Below are 18876 nucleotides of genomic sequence, written 5' to 3'. Positions count from 1 at the left end.
GCGGTTGCAGGCTCCGCCCCTGCCCAGGCCTAACGCCTCTGGCTGAGGCGTCCGGCTCGGGCAGCGGGGACCTGCAGCTGCAGCGGCCCCACGATCGTGGGCTCCGCTTTAGGCCCAGGCAAGGGACCCCTAGCTCCCGGGACTGCCAGCTTCGACCGTGTCCAGCTCCCATCGCTGGCTCCACCCCTACTTCCTGCTATCACTGGCCAGGGCGGAAAAGGCACCTGATTCTCCGATCATGGCTGGGGGGCAGGGCAAAGGCAGCCCCAGGGCTGCCTTTGCCCTGCCCCCCAGCTCTTAGCTCCCCCCTGGGTTTCCGATCACTGTCAGTGGCAGGGGGCTTCTTCCTGCTTTCCCTTTTGCCTCCCTGCATTGTGCCTACATATGCAAATTAGCCGCCATCTTGTTGGCAGTTAACTGCCAATCATAGTTGGCAGTTAATTTGCATATAGCCCTGATTAGCCAATGAAAAGGATATCGTCGTACGCCAATTACCATTTTTCTCTTTTATTAGTGTAGATGTTTACTTTGATTTTATATTAGTTCACACAAACACTCCATCCATGCTTTTGTTCCGGCCCTCCAGTCCAGTTTAAGAACCCATTGTGGCCCTCGAGTCAAAAAGTTTGCCCACCCCTGATTTATTTTTATTTTTTATTTTTTATTTTTTAAATATATTTTATTGATTTTTTACAGAGAGGAAGGGAGAGAGATAGAGAGTTAGAAACATCGATGAGAGAAACATCGACCAGCTGCCTCCTGCACAGCCCCACTGGGGATGTGCCCGCAACCCAGGTACATGCCCTTGACCGGAATCGAACCTGGGACCTTTCAGTCCGCAGACCGACGCTCTATCCTCTGAGCCAAACCGGTTTCGGCTGCCCACCCCTGATTTAAACCAAAATTTAAAAATCCGACTAATATAGGTTTAAAAACAATGACATTTTCCCTTTTTTACATTCTTTTTAATGATTATAGGGCAAGTATCTTATAATAGGGATATATAGTTTACAAGTGCTTTTTCACACATTAAGTAAGTCATTTTATCTCACATTAAGTCTTCAATGTAGACAGGACAGGCTTCATTTTCTTATTTCTGAATGAGGTAGTAAAGGTAGAATGTGAAGTGACTTATCCAAAGTAACATATACATGGTAAAGTGGCAAAACTAAATCCCAGGCATTTTGGTCCCTAATTTAGTCTTTTCTTCCCTAAACAAGAAAGCATCTCAAAAGTATCCAGTCCTATACCAACCTTTGTGAAGAGAACAGCCATGCCTTCCTTCTGCTACTCTATGCCTCCCGCACTGCTGCTTTTGTTACTGGTCTTAAACTGCTAATGTTTCCACTCTATCACCCCCATCTAAAGTAAAGAAACAGATCTTAAATTAATCTCCAATGCTCTGCATTATTGGTGAACAATAAAAAGTTTCTGGATTGTGGATTATATTCAACCTTCTAACATTCAAGCAGCAAAGACAATTATGACTATGCTTCTCTATTTTCACTCCTTCCTATTACTTGTGTTTTCCTCTTCTACAGGAGAAACTTTTGTAATTTCTGTAATAAAGAAAAAACATATACAAAAGTAGAGAAAACAGTAAAACAAACCTCCACCCATCACCAAATTTCAACAATTACCAATTTTTGGTAGTATTTCAACCCTATATCCCAATCCACTCTCTACCAATCCCTGTGGATTATTTTGAAGCCAAGTCCCAGATATATTTCCTTATTCATCTCTAAAAGAAAAGATGTAAAAGAACAACTACAATACCAGTATCTATCACATCTAAAATAATGAAGGATAATATCTTATTAAGAACTTTCCAGGCAGTGTTTCTTTTTTTTTTTTTTCTTAGTTTTTTTGAATCAGAACCCAAATAGGGTTCATACATTGTGAATGGATGACTATGTCTCTTAAATCTTTTTTTTTCTTGTTAATCCTCACCCAAGGATATTTTCTCGATTGATTATTTTAGAGAGTGGAAGGGAGGGAGGGGTAGAGAGGAGGACAGAGAGACAGAAACAGAGAGAAAGAGGCACATTGGTGTGGGAGAGACAGTGATTGGTGCCTCACACACACACCCAACTGGGGCCAGGGATTGAACCTGCAACTCAGGTAAGTGCCATTGACTGGAAATCGAACCTGTGATCCTGTGTGCAGAACGATGCCCTAACCACTGAGACACAACCAGCAGGGCTCTTAAATCTTCTTTAACAGGTTCCTCCCTGCGCCCCTCCTTTTTCCTCTGGTAATTTTTTTTGTTAAAGAAACCAGGTTATCTGGTAGTTTCTCATAGTCTGGATTTTGCCAAAAACATCACCGTGATGTAGTTTAATATGTTCCTCTGACCCCTGTATTTCCTGTAATTGATAATTAGACCTAGTGACTTTATTAGATTCAGGAACATTGTTGTATTTTTAAGTTTGTTTTGCCAAGACTGTTTCACAGGTGGTAGTGTGTTCTTCCAATAGGTACAAAATGTCTACTCCTCAATCTGTGATATTAACAATTTTCAATGATCACCAACTACAGTCATTATTAATTCATTAGGGTTGCAACATGGAAATATTCTGTTATTCCTTCTTTCAGCATTCGTTGGAATACTACTCTGTGAGAAAACTCAACTATTCAATTGTTTGATGTAAAATTTGCACAGGAAAGGCAGAATAATTTTCCTTTATTTACCAATTTTTAAAACAATTAACTCTCCATCATCCTCTAAATATAATCAGCAAGCTTTTTAAAAAAATATTTTTTTATTCATTTCAGAGAGGAAGGGAAAGAGAGAGAGAGACAAAGCATCAATGATGAGAGAGAATCACTGATCAGCTGCCTCCTGCAGAAACCTGGAGGTCAACCATCTGTTTCATAGGTCAATGCTCAACCACTGAGCCACACTGGCCAGGCAATTAGTGAGCTTTTTAAAAACAATTATATGGATTTAACCATATTTGATGGGTTTCAATTCTCTGACCGGGGAATTTTAACTCTTCTTTATCGTTGAAGAATGTGCCAGAACTCTGACTTAGTAATTAAGGTTTATTTTTTTTTAATTAAATCTTTATTGTTCAGATTATTACATTTGTTCCTCTTTTTTCCGCCCTTAACTCCCCTCCTCCCAGTTCCCGCCCCACCCTCCGCCCTCACTCCCCACCCACTGTCCTCATCCATAAGTGCACGATTTTTGTCCAGTCTCTTCCCGCATCTCCCACATCCCTTTCCCCCCCAAGAATAGTCAGTCCATTCCCTTTCTATGTCCCTGATTCTATTATGATCACCAGATTATTCACTTGATTCTTAGATTCACTTGTTGATAGATGCATGTTTGTTGTTCAAAATTTGTATCTTTACCTTTTTCTTCTTCTTCCTCTTCTTAAAGGATACCTTTCAGCATTTCATGTAATACTGGTTTGGTGGTGATGAACTCCTTTAGCTTTTTCTTATCTGTGAAGCTCTTTATCTGACCTTCAATTCTGAATGATAGCTTTGCTGGATAAAGTAATCTTGGTTGTAGGTTCTTGGTATTCATCACTTTGAATATTTCTTGCCATTCCCTTCTGGCCTGCAAAGTTTCTGTTGAGAAATCAGCTGACAGTCGTATGGGTATTCCCTTGTAGGTAACTGGGTTTCTTTCTCTTGCTGCTTTTAAGATTCTCTCTTTGTCTTTTGCTCTTGGCATTTTAATTATGATGTGTCTTGGTGTGGTCCTCTTTGGATTCCTTTTGTTTGGGATTCTCTGCGCTTCCTGGACCTGTAAGTCTATTTCTTTCACCAGGTGGGGGAAATTTTCTGTCATTATTTCTTCAAATAGGTTTTCAATATCTTGCTCTTGCTCATCTTCTGGCACCCCTATAATTATGATGTTGGTACGCTTGAAGCTGTCCCAGAGGCTCCTTACCCAATCTTCGTATTTTCGGATTCTTTTTTCATTTTGCTTTTCTGGTTGGGTGTTTTTTGCTTCTTCACATTTCAAATCTTTGCCTTGATTCTTGCGCTCCTCTGGTCTGCTGTTGGGAGTCTGTATAGTATTCGTTATTTCAGTCCGTGTATGCTTAATTTCTAGTTGGTTCTTTATCATAACATCGAGGGTCTCATTAGTTTTCTTGAGGATCTCACTACATTTATCGGCGGCTTCTAGACAGTTCTTAAGAGACCTTGAAAGTGTGGTTCTGAACTCAATATCCTCCATTGACAGTTTTGTCCTGTTTCTTTGTCTCCGCATTTTTTATGCTTTCTTGGTACCCCCCCTAGTGGTCTTTGTGCGCAGTCTTGTTGTAGTTAAGCCTTGATTGATGTTGGCAATACCGGGGATGATTTAACCTCCAGGCTAACTGGCTATGAGAGTCCGCTGTGTCTGCAGTGGGAGAGCTTCTGTGCTGGATCTCTAGGGCGGTGCTAATCTAGCGTTTGCCTGAGGCTATCCGGCAAATGGCTCTGCGCAGGGCTTGGGCGGGGCGGGTCCCCGGGGATCTACAGGGCTGGCCGGAGCGAGCAGTTATGGCTGCTCTCAGTTCCGTCCCTAGGTGCTCTGCCTCACCGAGTCCCAGCAATCGCTGCAAACCTCGGAGAGAAAGCTGCCTTCGAGTTCTGACCGAAGCCAGACAGTCCCGCTTCTCCCGTTTGAGTCTGGGTCCCTAGAGGCTCGCCCGGATCTGGAGCTCAGAGTCTGAAACTCCCTCCCGATTGAAAACAACAACCGTGCCCTCCGCCGCCAGCCCGCTCCGCCCACTCTGCACCTGAGTATTTCACTTCAGCACTGCGCCTCCTCTGAGTCTGGGTATGATATTCTCTTTCCTCCTAGTTGTAGAATTTCCACTCAGCCAGCCTTCCTTTGGTTCTGGATGATGTCTGTTCTGTCTTTAGTTGTTTTTCTGAAGTGGTTGTTCGAGGCAGCAAACTCCGGCGTTAACCTATGCCGCCATCTTGGTTTTTCTCAGTAATTAAGGTTTAAATGAGATTTCTCTATCATAAGCTATTACTAACATTTGCTACAAACTCATCTTGTTCTGCTACAAAGCTTTTTTCCTTACCAGAAAATTCTCATGTCTAGTCTCAAGCAAGCAAAAAAGTATTTTGGGAAAGTCTGAAGACAAGAATAACTAGGTCTTATGAAGCAAATTATGGAATTTTTCTCTAAAAAACAATTCACAAGTAAATCCCAGGTAAAACAGGCTTAATATGATTTCAAAATATAGAGGGAAAAGACATATATTGTACTTGAAGTTACTACTGGCATTCAAGTCTCCTTCTAAAGAAAGGAAGAAGGGACCTAGCCGGTTTGGCTCAGTGGATAGAGCGTCAGTCAAGGGCACATGCCTGGGTTGTGGGCTCAATCCCCAGTAGGGGGCATGCAGGAGGCAGCCAGTCAATGATTCTCTCTAATCATTGATGTTTCCATCTCTCTCTCCCTCTCCCTTCCTCTCTGAAATCAATAAAAATATACTGAAAGGAAGGGAGGAAGGGAGGAAGGGAGGAAGGGAAGGAGGAAGAGGGAATTTCAGTAACAATACATTTCATGTATTGCTCCTTCCAGGATTTCTCTTTAGTAGGTAAGGTTTTTTTCTTCATAACATTTAAGGGACTATCAAACTTTTATCTAAGTGAACACTTTCAGAAAATAATTAAGGGCAAGCTAAAACCATTTTGCATGTCTGGTCTAATTGCTTTTTCCATTTCATTTTAGTTTAAAGATAATACCATAGCTTATGTTTATTTTAAAAATTATTTACAAAGCACTTTTTAATGTTATTTTTTCATCCTAACAACTCACTTACTGAGCATCTATAATGTACCAGACATTGTGCTACATACTGTAGGTTTTGGCTCAAAGTACACAGAGTGTGTGTGTGTGTGTGTGTGTGTGTGTGTGTGTGTGTACATAAACATATATTTGTATACACACACTAGAGGCCCAGTGCAGTGCACTGGTAAGAGTCCCTAGTGGCTGCCGGCTGCGTACACCCTCCCTTCCCCTGGCCACCTGCCACCGATGGGGCTTCCCACCCTTCCCCTGGTTGCCTGCCACCTTCCCACCCTTCCCCTGGTTGCCTGCCACCGCTGCCGCCAGCCAGGGCCTCCCTCCCTTCCCCCCCTACCCCCCGGCCAGCCACACCCCCTGGTCGAACTCCCAGACAAACTCCTGGTTGAGGGACAATTTGCATACTACGCTTTTATTATATAGGATATGTGTACACACACACACACATTATTGATTTCAGAAAGGAAGGGGGAGGGAGAGATAGAAACATCAATGATGAGAGAGAATCACTGATCAGCTGCCTCCTACACGCTCCACACTGGGGATCGAGCCCGCAACCCAGGAATGTGCCCTGATCAGGAATCGAACCAGGACTTCTTGGTTCATAGGTTGACACTCAACCACTGAGCCACGCTGGCCAGCAAAGTATACAGAGTTTTGTGGAGAAGTCAGACATACAAGCAAGTGATTACAGTACAGTGCAGTAAGGGCTGGAAGAGAGGTCCAAAGTACTAAGAGAGTGAGAGTATAACTACTGGTAAAGGTAATGCTTGAATTGGGTCTAGAAGAATAGAGAGGATTGTATCAATCAGGTTTTTTTATGGCAAATAACTCCAAAGAATTGGCTTAAACAATAAAAAATTTATCTGTCCTGAGGAGAAATTCTGGGATAGGGAACACCCCAGGCCCAATATAATATATGTCTAAAATAATGTTATCTGGACCCAAGTACATGCTACCTCACTGCTCTGATATCCTCAGGGCATGCTTTACCAGTGGCAATTTGGGTCACATGTTCTCTTGTTCATATACAAAAAGGGAAAAATCCTCTAGCCCAGAAATAGAATGTCTCTTTCCCTTCAATCTGACTAGTACAAATAACAGTTTATAGGGAAATGCCTTGAGTTGACTGGCTTGGAGTAATCAAAATCTAGCCCTGGAGTGGGTGATGAATCATCATCTCAGTCTCCTGGATGACAAAGAACTCGAAGCATTGGGATAAACATGAAAAACAGAAAATAAGCAGCAGCTTGGTATGGCTGGAGTGATGGGAAATCTAAGGTTGAAAAGAGTCTCAAACTCTTGTGAATCTGGTCTTTATCCCATACCAGTGGTTCTCAACCTTCTGGCCCTTTATTTTTTATTTTTATTTTTTTTATTTTTTAAATATATTTTATTGATTTTTTACAGAGAGGAAGGGAGAGAGATAGAGAGTTAGAAACATCGATGAGAGAGAAACATCGATCAGCTGCCTCCTGCACATCTCCCACTGGGGATGTGCCCGCAACCCAGGTACATGCCCCTGACCGGAACCGAACCCGAGACGCTTTCAGTCCGCAAGCCGACGCTCCATCCACTGAGCCAAACCGGTTCCGGCCCTTCTGGCCCTTTAAATACAGTTCCTCATGTTGTGACACAACCATAAAATTATTTTCGTTGCTACTTCATAACCGTAATGTTGCTACTGTTATGAATCATAATGTAAATATCTGATATGCAGGATGGTCTTAGGCGAACCCTGTGAAAGGGTCGTTCGACCGCCAAAGGGGTCGCGACCCACAGGTTGAGAACCGCTGCCATAGACAATAGAAAGTTAACACAGGTTTAGGTAGGGAAGTAACATGCTCCAATAGGATTTTTTAGAAACATAAGATTGGTAGCATATAGAGAATAGCCAGAGAAAAAGAGGGAGAATAGGAGAATAACTGGCAGAGACTTGGTTGGTAGGCTATTCAATAAATAGTCCAGACTAGTAAGAATTGGTAACAGGGAGGTAAAGGATTGAATAAATACTTACAAGGTGGCAAAGCAGCTATGTAAGATACTGCGTATACATAACATATATACATATATAACACATACATATATATTTTTTTGTTTTACAGATGAGGAAAATTAAACCTCAGGCAGGTTAAGGGGCTTGCTTAAAATCACATAAACAATAGTCAGAATCTGAATGGGGGTTTGAATTCCAGTCCAGTGTTCTATCACAACTATATCTAAACATTCCAACAATGCTCAAAAAAGGGGACTTTTAAATATTTATGTTAGAGAGAGAGGGTGGGAGAGAGAAACATCAATCGGCCAGCTCTGGCCAGGAATTGAACAGGCTACCTTTCAGTGCAGGGACGCCACTAAACCAAGTGAGCCACATTGGCCAAGGTCTGAATTCTATGACTTAAAGCAGGGGTCCTCAAACTAGGGCCCGTGGGCCACATGCAAATACAAATATTGTATTTGTTCCCGTTTTGTTTTTTTACTTCAAAATAAGATATGTGCAGTGTGCATAGGAATTTGTTCAAAGTTTTTTTTTAAACTATAGTCCGGCCCTCCAACGGTCTGAGGGACAGTGAACTGGTCCCGTTTAAAAAGTTTGAGGACCCCTGACTTAAAGGTTATGGTGTGTATTAGATTGTGATGATTCCTGTTTATTCCAACCTTAACATAATATTCCCTACCTAGGTTTAATGTCCACTATAAAACTTAGTACATTATATGTTTTTGTGTTTTTTAAAAATATATATTTTTATTGATTTCAGCTACGAAGGGAGAGAGAGAGAGAGAATAATGATGAGAGAGAATCATTGATTGGCTGCCTCCTGTACACCTCCTACTGGGGATTGAGCCCACAACCCGAGCATATGCCCTTGACTGGAATCAAACCTGGGACTCCTCAGTCCGCAGGCTGACGCTCTATCCACTGAGCCAAACCAGCTAGGGCCATTATATGTTTTTGAAATCTCTGTATTATTAAAGACTAGTGGCCCAGTGCATGAAATTCATGCACATTAAAAGGGAATTAGAGGAAATATTTTAATATTGCTACTTGCTCTTTCTCTATAATAGAAGCGTCAGAGATTTAAAGAAAATTAGTAAAATATATATGAAAATCTTCCTCCTGTCAGAGTCTGGGGCGTGCAGTGTGACCCAGAGCCAAGTCCCCGCCCACCCATGTGCACCTCAAAATCAAGTGAGAACCAGACCCGGCAGGCCCCACCCTCGTCAAGCCCTGCCGGGCGGGGGGGGGGAGGGGGCACACAGCCTCAGGTTCCCCATCAAGCCCTGCTGGGTGGGGGGGGTGGCCTCAGGTCCCCTGTCAAGCCCTGGCAGGTGCGGGGCACTGCCTCAGGTCCCCTGGCCCCGCATGAGGGTGCAACGACCATTTGCATATTAGCTCTTTATTACATAGGATAGTGAGGCTCTAACCAGTGTGGCTCAGTGGGTAGAGTGTCAGCCTGCGGACTGAAGGATCCCAGGTTCAATTCCGGTCGAGGGCATGTACCTTGGTTGCGGGTACATCCCCAGTAGGGGGTGTGCAGGAGGCAGCTAATCGATGTTTCTTTCTCATCAATGTTTCTAACTCTCTATCCCTCTCCCTTCTTCTGTAAAAAGTCAATAAAATATATTTTTTTAAAAGATAGTAAGGAGCCGAAACCGGTTTGGCTCAGTGGATGGAGCATCGGCCTGCGGACTGAAGGGTCCCAGGTTCGATTCCGGTCAAGGGCATGTACCTGGGTTGCGGGCACATCCCCAGTAGGAAATGTGCAGGAGGCGGCTGATTGATGTTTCTCTCTCATCGATGTTTCTGGCTCTCTATCTCTCTCCCTTCCTCTCTGTAAAAAATCAATAAAATATATTTAAAAAAAAAAAAGATAGTAAGGATGTGAAAGACTCAATTTGTAATGCCAAATTTATAGACTGTCAACATCTTAATAATTAAAAAAAATTAAAAACCACTGCAGCCTTGGCCACTGTGGCTCAATTGGTTGAAGAGTCTTCCCATGCATTGGAAGGTTGCTGGTTTGATTTCCAGTCAGGTCACCTGTTTGGATTTCAGGTTCCATTCCTGGTTGGGGCACATGTGAGAAGCAGCCGATCAATGATTCTCTGTCATCATTGATGCTTCTCTCTCTCTCCCACTCTCCCTTCCAACTCTGAAATCAATAAAAACATATAATTTTTTATATGGGCAAATAATTTAAATTGGTATCTCTTCAAAGAAGATATGCAAATCAAAATCACAATGAGATGTCATTCACACCCATTAGTATGACTATCAAAATAAAAAGGCAAGTTGTTGAGGATGTGGAGAAATTGGAACGCTTATACCAGGGGTGGGCAAACTTTTTGACTCGAGGGCCACAATGGGTTCTTAAACTGGACCGGAGGGCCGGAACAAAAGCATGGATGGAGTGTTTGTGTGAACTAATATAAATTCAAAGTAAACATCATGACATAAAAGGGCACGGTCTTTTTTTTTTAGTTTTATTCATTTCAAATGGGCCGGATCCGGCCCGCGGGCCATAGTTTGCCCACGGCTGGCTTATACAGTGATAGTGGGAAGGTAAAATGTTCTGGGTATATATCCAAAAGAAATGAAAGTACACACTCAGATATTTATACACCCATGCTCATAGCAACATTGTTCATAACAGCCAAAAAATGGGAGCAAACCAACTATCCATTGACAGATAAATGCATGAATAAAGAATAGTATACTATATACATACAATGGAATATTATTCAGCCTTAACGATTTGTACGCCATAAGCATCTGTAGACAATGCAGCAGAGTTTTTTTTAATTAAATTCAAAATTGTGGCAGTTAACTGGTTAAAATGAAGGAAATTCTGACAAAAGCTATTAGATGAACTTTGAAGATATTATGCTAAGTGAAATAAGCCAGTCACATAAGGATAAATATTTTAAGATTCCACTTATATGAGTTTCCAGAGTAGTAAAATTCAAAGACAGAAGTAGAATGGTCGTTGCCAGAGGCTGCAGATAAAGGGAAATGGAGAGTTAGTGTTTCATAAGCAGAAAATTTCACTTGGGGAAGATGAAGAGAGTTTTGGAGATGGACATTGGTGATGGTTGCACAATCTTTTTTTAAAAAAGAATAGTTTATTGATTTCTTAAAAATATATATTTGTATTGACTTCAGAGTGGAAGGGAGAGGGAGAGAGAGAGAAATACCAACGATGAAAGAGAATCATTGATCCGCTGCCTCCTGCACACCCCACTAGGGATTGAACCACAACCCAGACATGTGCCCTGAAGAGGAATTGAGCCATGACCTCCTGGTTCATAGGTCAACACTCAACCACTGAGCCACACTGGCAACTCAAAAATAATTTATTGACTTTTAGAGAGAGAGGAAGGGATAGGGAGAGAAAGAGAGAAACATCAATGATGTGAGAGAATCATTGATCGGCTCCTTCTGCATGCCCCTTACAAGGATTGAACCTGCAACCTGGGCATGTGCTCTTGACTGGAAATGGAACCGGCAACCTCCTGGTTGATGGGATGACACCCAAACAACTGAGCCACACTGGCCAGGGCAGTTGCACAACAATCTTAATGCCATAGAACTAGAGACTTTAAAGAAGTTAAAATGGAATTTCATGTTATATATTTTCGCCACAATAAAAACAAAAACAACACCAGCTATGTATCCTTCCTATTGACTATCCTAGTCTAAGATCTTATCTCTTCATATGCAGGTAAATGCAATAGCGACTGCTGTCCCTGGTTCAGTCCAGTCGCTTCTCATTCTAGCTCAATCTGTAGATATCTGATAGGTCCAGCTTACTGGTGTAACATTAATGTCTGGCCTCCAAACTTTCAAAAGCTTCCCATATCTTGCAAAAGAGGATAAAAATCTAAATCTCTTCAATCCAATACTCAAACTCTTCCAAAATCTTCCAACTATCTCATGTTTTCCTTTTAGTCCCTCAAAGAAATTCAGTCAGCTCAGCCTAGCTTCCCTCCATTCTCCTCCCCCAAAGCTAATCTCCACATTATACTCTTGCTTTTATCTCAAGAAGTAACTGCTCCAATCTCTCTGCAAATCTAAACCCTCATAAGCTAGTTCAAGTCCCAAGTGTTCCAGGAAGTTCTTTAGACTCCTGACACCTCATCATCTCCCCCTGACCTGAACACCTACAGCATTCTTTGTATTGGTAGAACTTACTAGATTGTCTTCTAGACCCACAGAGGTACATCTTATCTTTCCTGAAAGTAAAGTCTATATATTACACTTTTTTCTTTCTTCCTGTAGTATATAACACAAAGCACAAAGTAGGTAACAGGTTTAATTGAACACAAGGCATAATTTTGGATGTGTGCATTTCGTTAACTAGGCTATGAAATCAGAATCATTAGACATTACTTTATTTCTGAAGGTTAACCTCTGGCACAACAAAGAAATTTCTGTGACTTAACAAGACACGTGGAAACTGGGTGATATAGATGGGGTCAATGGGGTAAAAAGGGGACATATGTAATGCTTTCAACAATAAAGGTTTTTTTAAAGATTTTAAAAAAGAAACTACTAGGTGGTATAACGCAGCAAACATAAAACAGGTGTTTTAAATCCTAAAATTAAGAGTCTGATACAAAAAACCTGTTTAAATGCTGATGTTGGGGCACAGAACAACACAGTAGTTAGGTTGTGGGACAGAATATTCACCTTTGGGCTTTACTGAATGCATGCAAGAATGAGCCATGAATGCTGTAAGTGGGCACAATGCAGCCACAGGCTATGAAAACTCTAAGTGAAATGTCAGTCCACTTCTATTAAATTCAGGTTAGAAAAAAAAATCATCAGTTACTTATGGTAACGGATAGTAGCTGTCAGAATCACAGCAAAGTTCTTTCGTTTCTGTTTTCAACTTTACTGCACGAAGACCTAGGGATGGGTACTGGTGGCGACAGATGCAAATCAACGAACAAGAAGCTCAGGAGTGTAGTGAAAAGAGTTGTCTAAAGGGAGCCTAGACCCTAGTTTAGGTCCAACCGCGAGCAGCTGTAGCGCCCACACTAAGCCACTCACTCACTCACTCACCTCCCTGTGCCTGCCCCTAGTGTCCCGGCTCCAAAACAAGTCCCACCAGATCTCTCAAGGTTTTTCTGACTCCGAAATCCCACGACAAGTTTAACCACAGCTGCCAGTAAAGGTGTGATTCTTACAATTTCAAGTCTTTCTTCCACATCTCCGGAAGAAAGGAAATTATTTCAGCAACCTAAAAGAAATAGATACTACTCAAAGACCAACCACAAAAAAAAATCTGTTAGTTGAAAAAACTAAGTAATTGTGGGGGGCGGGGGGGGGGGAGCCCATGTCCTCATTACAGCAAGATGTTTTAGCAGAGGGACAGTGCTCTGGTAAAGATAAGCAAGACGCTTCCGTAAACTGGGCCTAAAGCGGAGGACTTGTTATCTGTGCGGGTATGCGAAGACCTGCTATTGTAGTTCAAAGCAGAAACACACTCAAAGCTTCTAAAAAATTTAAAAAAAGGAAAATAAACAAGAAAAGCTTCTAAAAAAGAAGAAAAGAAAGACAAATAAAACAACGGCGACAAAGTTCTCACCCTCGGTGTCAGGACAATAAGCCGCCGTGCGAAGGAGAACCCACGGGAAAGGCTCGCTTTCGGGTCCTCCGGGCGCAGACGCCCCGATCAACAATGTCTCCCTTCCAACCTGTCAAAGCGCAGTTCCGGCTGCAGCCCCGCGACAGAAACTTACCGCACAGCCTAACTTCGCCCCCGGGAGCGGCCTGCTCCCTCTCCGCTGCCGGCCGGCCGCTCTCCCGTCCACCCGGGGCGGCCGCAGCCCCGCAGCCCGGCAAACACGCGCCCGAGGCTGGGGAGCGGTTTCCCGGAGTCCTGGGAGCGGCGGGTCCCGCCCCTCCGCGCCCCGAGCCCGGAGCCCGACGGGCCGCCGCGGCGCCCGAGTGCCGCGCTCCCCGCTCCGAGCGCCACACCTCGCGCCTCTGCCCCCGGGACGGCGGCGCCCGGCCGAGCCCGCCCCTCAGGGTGCACCGGGACCGGCCAGTCCGCCGCCGCCGCCTCACCCCCGGACGGACGACTGCCCCGACCCCGGCGGCAGTCCAGCGCCTCCTGCGGTGGCCCGGCCCCAAGCACGGCCCCCTCACCTCCAGGCTCAGCCCCTTCCTCGCCGGGACGCCTAGCGCCGCGCAGGACAGCCGCGGCTCCCAGCCTCAGAGACACCGAGGGACACTCACCCTGGAGGCTCCTCCCGCCGCTGCTGTGGCTGCCGCCGCTGGGACCGCGGCCGTCACCCCCGCCGCCGCCGCCACCAGCACCGCCGTCCGCACCGGCGCCAGCACCCCCTGCCATCCTCCTCCTCCTCCTGCCGCCGCCGCCGCTGCCGCCTCTCCGCTCCTGTCAGGGGCTCAGGCTCCGGGACTGCTCCAGGGTTCCCTCGCCGCCATTTTGACTCCTAGAGAGAGCAGGAGGGGCTCGGCCCGGCGCGGCCCTGGGGCGCCTGCGCGGCGCTGCGGAGCCGGTCCGCGCCCCCGCCGTCGACGCGCCTGGGGTCACGTGGGCCGGCGGCGGCGCGCGCACCGGGCGGGGCGGGGCGGGGCGGGGCAGGCGCGATCGCGAAGCCCGGCCGCAGGGGAGCCGCTTGCGTGCGCATTATCCCCGCTCCGCGCCGGGGGTTGGACTCTGGGCCCTCTGACTTTGAAGTTGGTTGTCGTGTCCTGCTTCTTCCTGGGAATGGTGACACCTCACTACAGGTCCCAGAATGGGATTCCCGTAACTACGGTGTTGGACCTCCAGGTCTGCCCATTCACGTTTCCGTTCTGCGGACCACGTCCTGCTGGACCGCACACAATGCACCAGCCTCCAACTCCAACGGGGCATTCTTGGCGCCTGGCAGTTTATCTTCAGCCCTGTCTGCGCGGTGCTTTTACAGGCACCACCTTGCTAGTTGTGTAGCAGGTTAAAAAAAAAATCTGTTAAAGACGCTGAAAAGTTGTTCTCAACAAGACACGCTCATAAACGAGGGACAAGAATTGATGAAAGCGGTGCCACGGTTGCCACGCAGAGGCGTCAAATTGCTCTAACATGTCCCTTGTTTGAAAGTTTGCAAAAATGTCAGTGATGCAATAGCAAAAAAACAGAAAAAAAACACCGTATTTATGGAGCACCAGGCAGTTCTCAAAACACCGTGAAATACAAGACTTCGTTTGAACACCGAAACTATCCTTTGCGGTAGCCGGGACAGGTATTATTATCGTCTTTTACAGCTGAGGGGACTTTGAAATACCAAGTCCTTTGCCGGGGGCACACATGTAGCATTAGCAAGTAGGCAAGCCAAGACTAGAACCCAGACGTTTCTGACCCTAGTCATGAGGTCGTAACCCCTGACAGTTCTCTGATAGGCCTTAGGAAAACAAGAAGTATTTGTTCTCTGGAATTAACCTAAAACCCTTTTTAAAGTGTTTGCATTTTCAACTTTACTCACCCTTTGAGAAACAAGATTTTTAAGTTATACCGAGTATTTGTGTTGTTCTCAGATCACCTCTACACTTCAGAAGATGAGAGCAATTTCAAATTTTGTGATGTGTTTTTAACCATCTCTGATATATTTAAATATGCTTCATATCCAGTTGGAGGATTTAAGTTTTTGACATCCTTCAATGGAACTACTTTATCTCTTTGAATAGGATCATTGCTTTTGTCTCTACTTTTTTCAAATGTGTTCTGTCTTTCTTTTGCTCATTCTTCACCTTTTACTTTCTAGGGATACCTCTTCCCAATTTGTATTCATTTTCCCCCCCTTCACCCCATGCATTTCCCCCTACACTAATCCTTGAAAGTTTGGAGATTGTTTAAACAGAGACTGTAGTATTTCCTTGTCTGAAAAAGAATCCCTTCTGGCTGTGTACTCTTCAACTGAGTACAGAGATGTGGACCGTAGACAGGAAGCGCATAAAGTGAGAAAATACAAGGGAAATTGGCCCATCTACTTGGAGCAAAGAATTGGCTCTAGATGCCCACCTCCTATTGCCCTGTATTGTTTTACTTCCCCTTAATATATAATTAAATATTATGTAAATTACAGCCACCTACTGTTATTTTCCATTATTTTGCCTTTGTCTTCAGCTAAATATTGCATTAATTGAAAGAGCTATTATTTGAAAACTAAAAAGTCCATTGTCCATACCACCTCTTTACAGCTTATTAAAAGTTAAATAAGATCAGTCTCCACTAGTTACACTTTCTCATTTATTTCTAACATTCATTGCTTGACTTTGGTTCTCCTTCCTAGAAACAACTTTAAAAACAAAATTAAAACAATACTGACAATGATAGCATTCTAAATAAGTCCAGGATTATACCATTTTTCTAAAAGCCTGTGATGCAGAAATCTACCAGAGGCTTTTTGAAAAACTGAATAAGATCTCTTGGTTCACCCTGGCTGTTTTGGCTCAGTGGATAGAGCATTGGCCTGGGAACTGAAGAGTCCCGGGTTCGATTCTGATCAGGGGCACATGCCCAGGTTGTGGGCTCCATCCCTGGTAGGGGGCATGCAGGAGGCAGCCAATCAGTGATTCTCTCTCATTGATGTTTCTATCTCTCCCTTCCTCTCTGAAATCAATAAAAAATATATTAAAAAAAAAGATCTCTTGGTTCCACAATGTCTTTTTGTCTACTTTATGGATCTGATTTGCCTTCACAGAAACCATGCATAAGTTTTCTGTGACTTTTTCCACCAGTTACTTCATCCACCCTGTTTTTAGTGCACCTTTGAGATATTGAATTAACTCAGTTTACAAGTCCATCAGAATTTACATTTGTCAGTTTACTTCAGTCCAACACACATGTTTTTTTTTTAAATCTTCACTCAAGGATATTTTTTCATTGATTTTCAGAGAGAGGGAAAGACAAGGAGAATATCAATGGGAGGGAAACACATCAATTGGGGTTGCCTCCTGCACATGCCCTGACTAGGGCCCGGGGCCAGGGAGGAGCCTGCGACTGAAGTAGTGCCCTTGTCCGGAATTGAACCTGGAACCCTTTGGTCCACTGGCCAATGTTCTATTCACTGAGCCAAACCCGCTAGGGCCCACACACATTTTTTTTTTAAGCATCCAATACAATGTATGTAACACAGTGCTAGATTCTCTGGGTAAAAAATAAATGATTCTTTGCCATTGAGAAGCTTAGAAACTAAACATGTAGACTGGAAATAATTTTACATAGTAATACTTTTAAAAGGCTAGTGCACAGATAGTACAGTTGACCCTTGAACAACGCAGGGGTTAGAGGCACTGACTGCTCACACAGCCTGAAATTCCATGTATAACTTTTCACTCTCCCAAAACTTAACTACCCTTAGTATCTAACTATGGATACCATGGGGGCTTTAGGTCCTCAGCAGATACCTAAATCTGAGGATGTTCAAGTCCCATATATAAAATGGCATATCTGTGGACTTCCAACTATGGATCGAAAACAGTGCAGGCATTTATTGAAAAAAACCTGCCTATAATTGGACCCTTGCAGTTCAAACCTGTATTATTCAAGGGTCAACTATATCCAGTAAGGGTGAAGAGTATGGGTTCATAAGAATCTTTTCTAGAAATTTCAGAAAAGAACAATCCATCCCGGGTTTTTCAGTTGTTATGACCCATTATAACTCGCCCCACTTTTTAAAAAAAATCTTAAGCTAATTAGAAGTGAGCAAAAACAGTTGCTGTCACTTGTGATCAAGAGTCCTGAATTGTGTTGTGTTCCTCTCCCTGCTCCCTCCATCAGTGAATGGCACCCCATCCACCTGGTCACTTAAGCTGAAAACCTGAGTTATTTTCTACATTAACTGTGTATTCCATTTTCTGTTACTCCAATCTGTCCTTCCCCCCCCCCTTTTTTTTTTAAACTATACATAACTATCCACCAAACTGTCCCACCGTGGAGCAAGTTCAATCTTGTCTCAGCAGGGCCAGAATTAAGGCCACTGCCCATAGTTTTGCTCCATATTAAAGTCCAATCCAGTCCAGCACCTGCTAGCTTAGCTTGTGTTCCCAGCTACAGTCCATTTCGTATGGGGTCCGCATGGGCATGGACCATGTGGCTGCTTAGGGCGACATGGCTCTGGAGAGCGAACAGATGAGTGCAGAGCAAGCATGGGTGACGGAGCAAGAGAGAGCAAGAGGACCATGGTGAATAAGAGAGAGGGCATTCTTTGGAGATATTAACCAGGAACTTTCCAAGATTTTGCGTGCTTCTGATGGGGTCCACTCTCTACCAGTGGTCAGCAAACTGCGGCTCGTCAAACCACGGCTCTCAAGCTGCATGCAGCTCTTTGGACCCTTGAGTGTGGCTCTTCCACAAAATACCGACTTCTGCGCATGGGCCACGAAGTTTCAGTCGCACTGTGTGTGTGCGCCCACGTGTGGTATTTTGTGGAAGAGCCACACTCAAGGGACCAAAGAGCCGCATGTGGCTCGCGAGCCACGGTTTGCCGACCACGGGCCTAGGCAATATCCATTGTTTGCCAGGCTAGACTGACAAGCAAGTGCCTCCCCTGTGCCACCCAGATTTCTGCTGCACATGTGCCTATCTCCCCCTTTGTTTGATTTCTTCCCCCAGTGATCTGCTGGGAATGGACCTATGGTCTCCTGGGGCGCGCGAAGCTATAGCTTACAATGTCTGCCTTCCCTTTGCTTGCTTTCTTTATATTAACAACTAGCTACTAATTACAATGATAACATTTCCACTTTCCTTCTTCCTCATAACCCCTCACTTTTCCCAATTAAGTGGTCTGAGTGGGATTGATCCTATATTTTATACCTGGTTTCCCGATTTAAGATTTTCAGCAAATGCTACTTCCCTGGCTTTACAGATAGGTTCAGGGGAGGAAATGTAACCCCATCAAGAGCCCGGATGTGGTGAAATGTTTGCTAGGACTTCTGGAAAAGAACATCTGTCCTTGGACAGAATTTGCTGGACTACCCTCCTTTTCTGTTGAACATGGCTGAAAAGGGATGTAGCCCCGGGAGCTCTTGGCAACCATCTTTCTACCCGAGGGGAGCCTACTTCAGGATACAGCTAACTTGTACCCTAAAAAAAACGGTGTCC

At 44.3% G+C, this 18876-nt stretch overlaps 1 protein-coding gene across 8 annotated transcripts in view; it reads right to left on the bottom strand.

Moving 5' to 3' along the window:
- Window positions 1-14315, bottom strand: part of BTBD7 (BTB domain containing 7) — an 83959-nt gene extending 69644 nt beyond the window's left edge. For 2 of the 8 annotated variants that reach the window (XM_059687350.1, XM_059687361.1), the window contains exon 1: window positions 14010-14313. Coding sequence is in view for 1 of the 8 variants with exons in the window: in XM_059687378.1 (XP_059543361.1) it covers window positions 14010-14124 (115 nt within the window). In the remaining 7 variants the exon portion in view is untranslated. The other 6 variants (XM_059687378.1, XM_059687369.1, XM_059687315.1 and 3 more) reach the window with 6 other exon arrangements.
- Between the last annotated feature and the right edge of the window lie 4561 nt (window positions 14316-18876).

The sequence above is a fragment of the Myotis daubentonii genome, chromosome 1 (genome assembly GCF_963259705.1).
Source record: "Myotis daubentonii chromosome 1, mMyoDau2.1, whole genome shotgun sequence".
Lineage (NCBI taxonomy): Eukaryota > Metazoa > Chordata > Mammalia > Chiroptera > Vespertilionidae > Myotis > Myotis daubentonii.
This window is presented reverse-complemented; position numbering and strand designations above follow the sequence as displayed.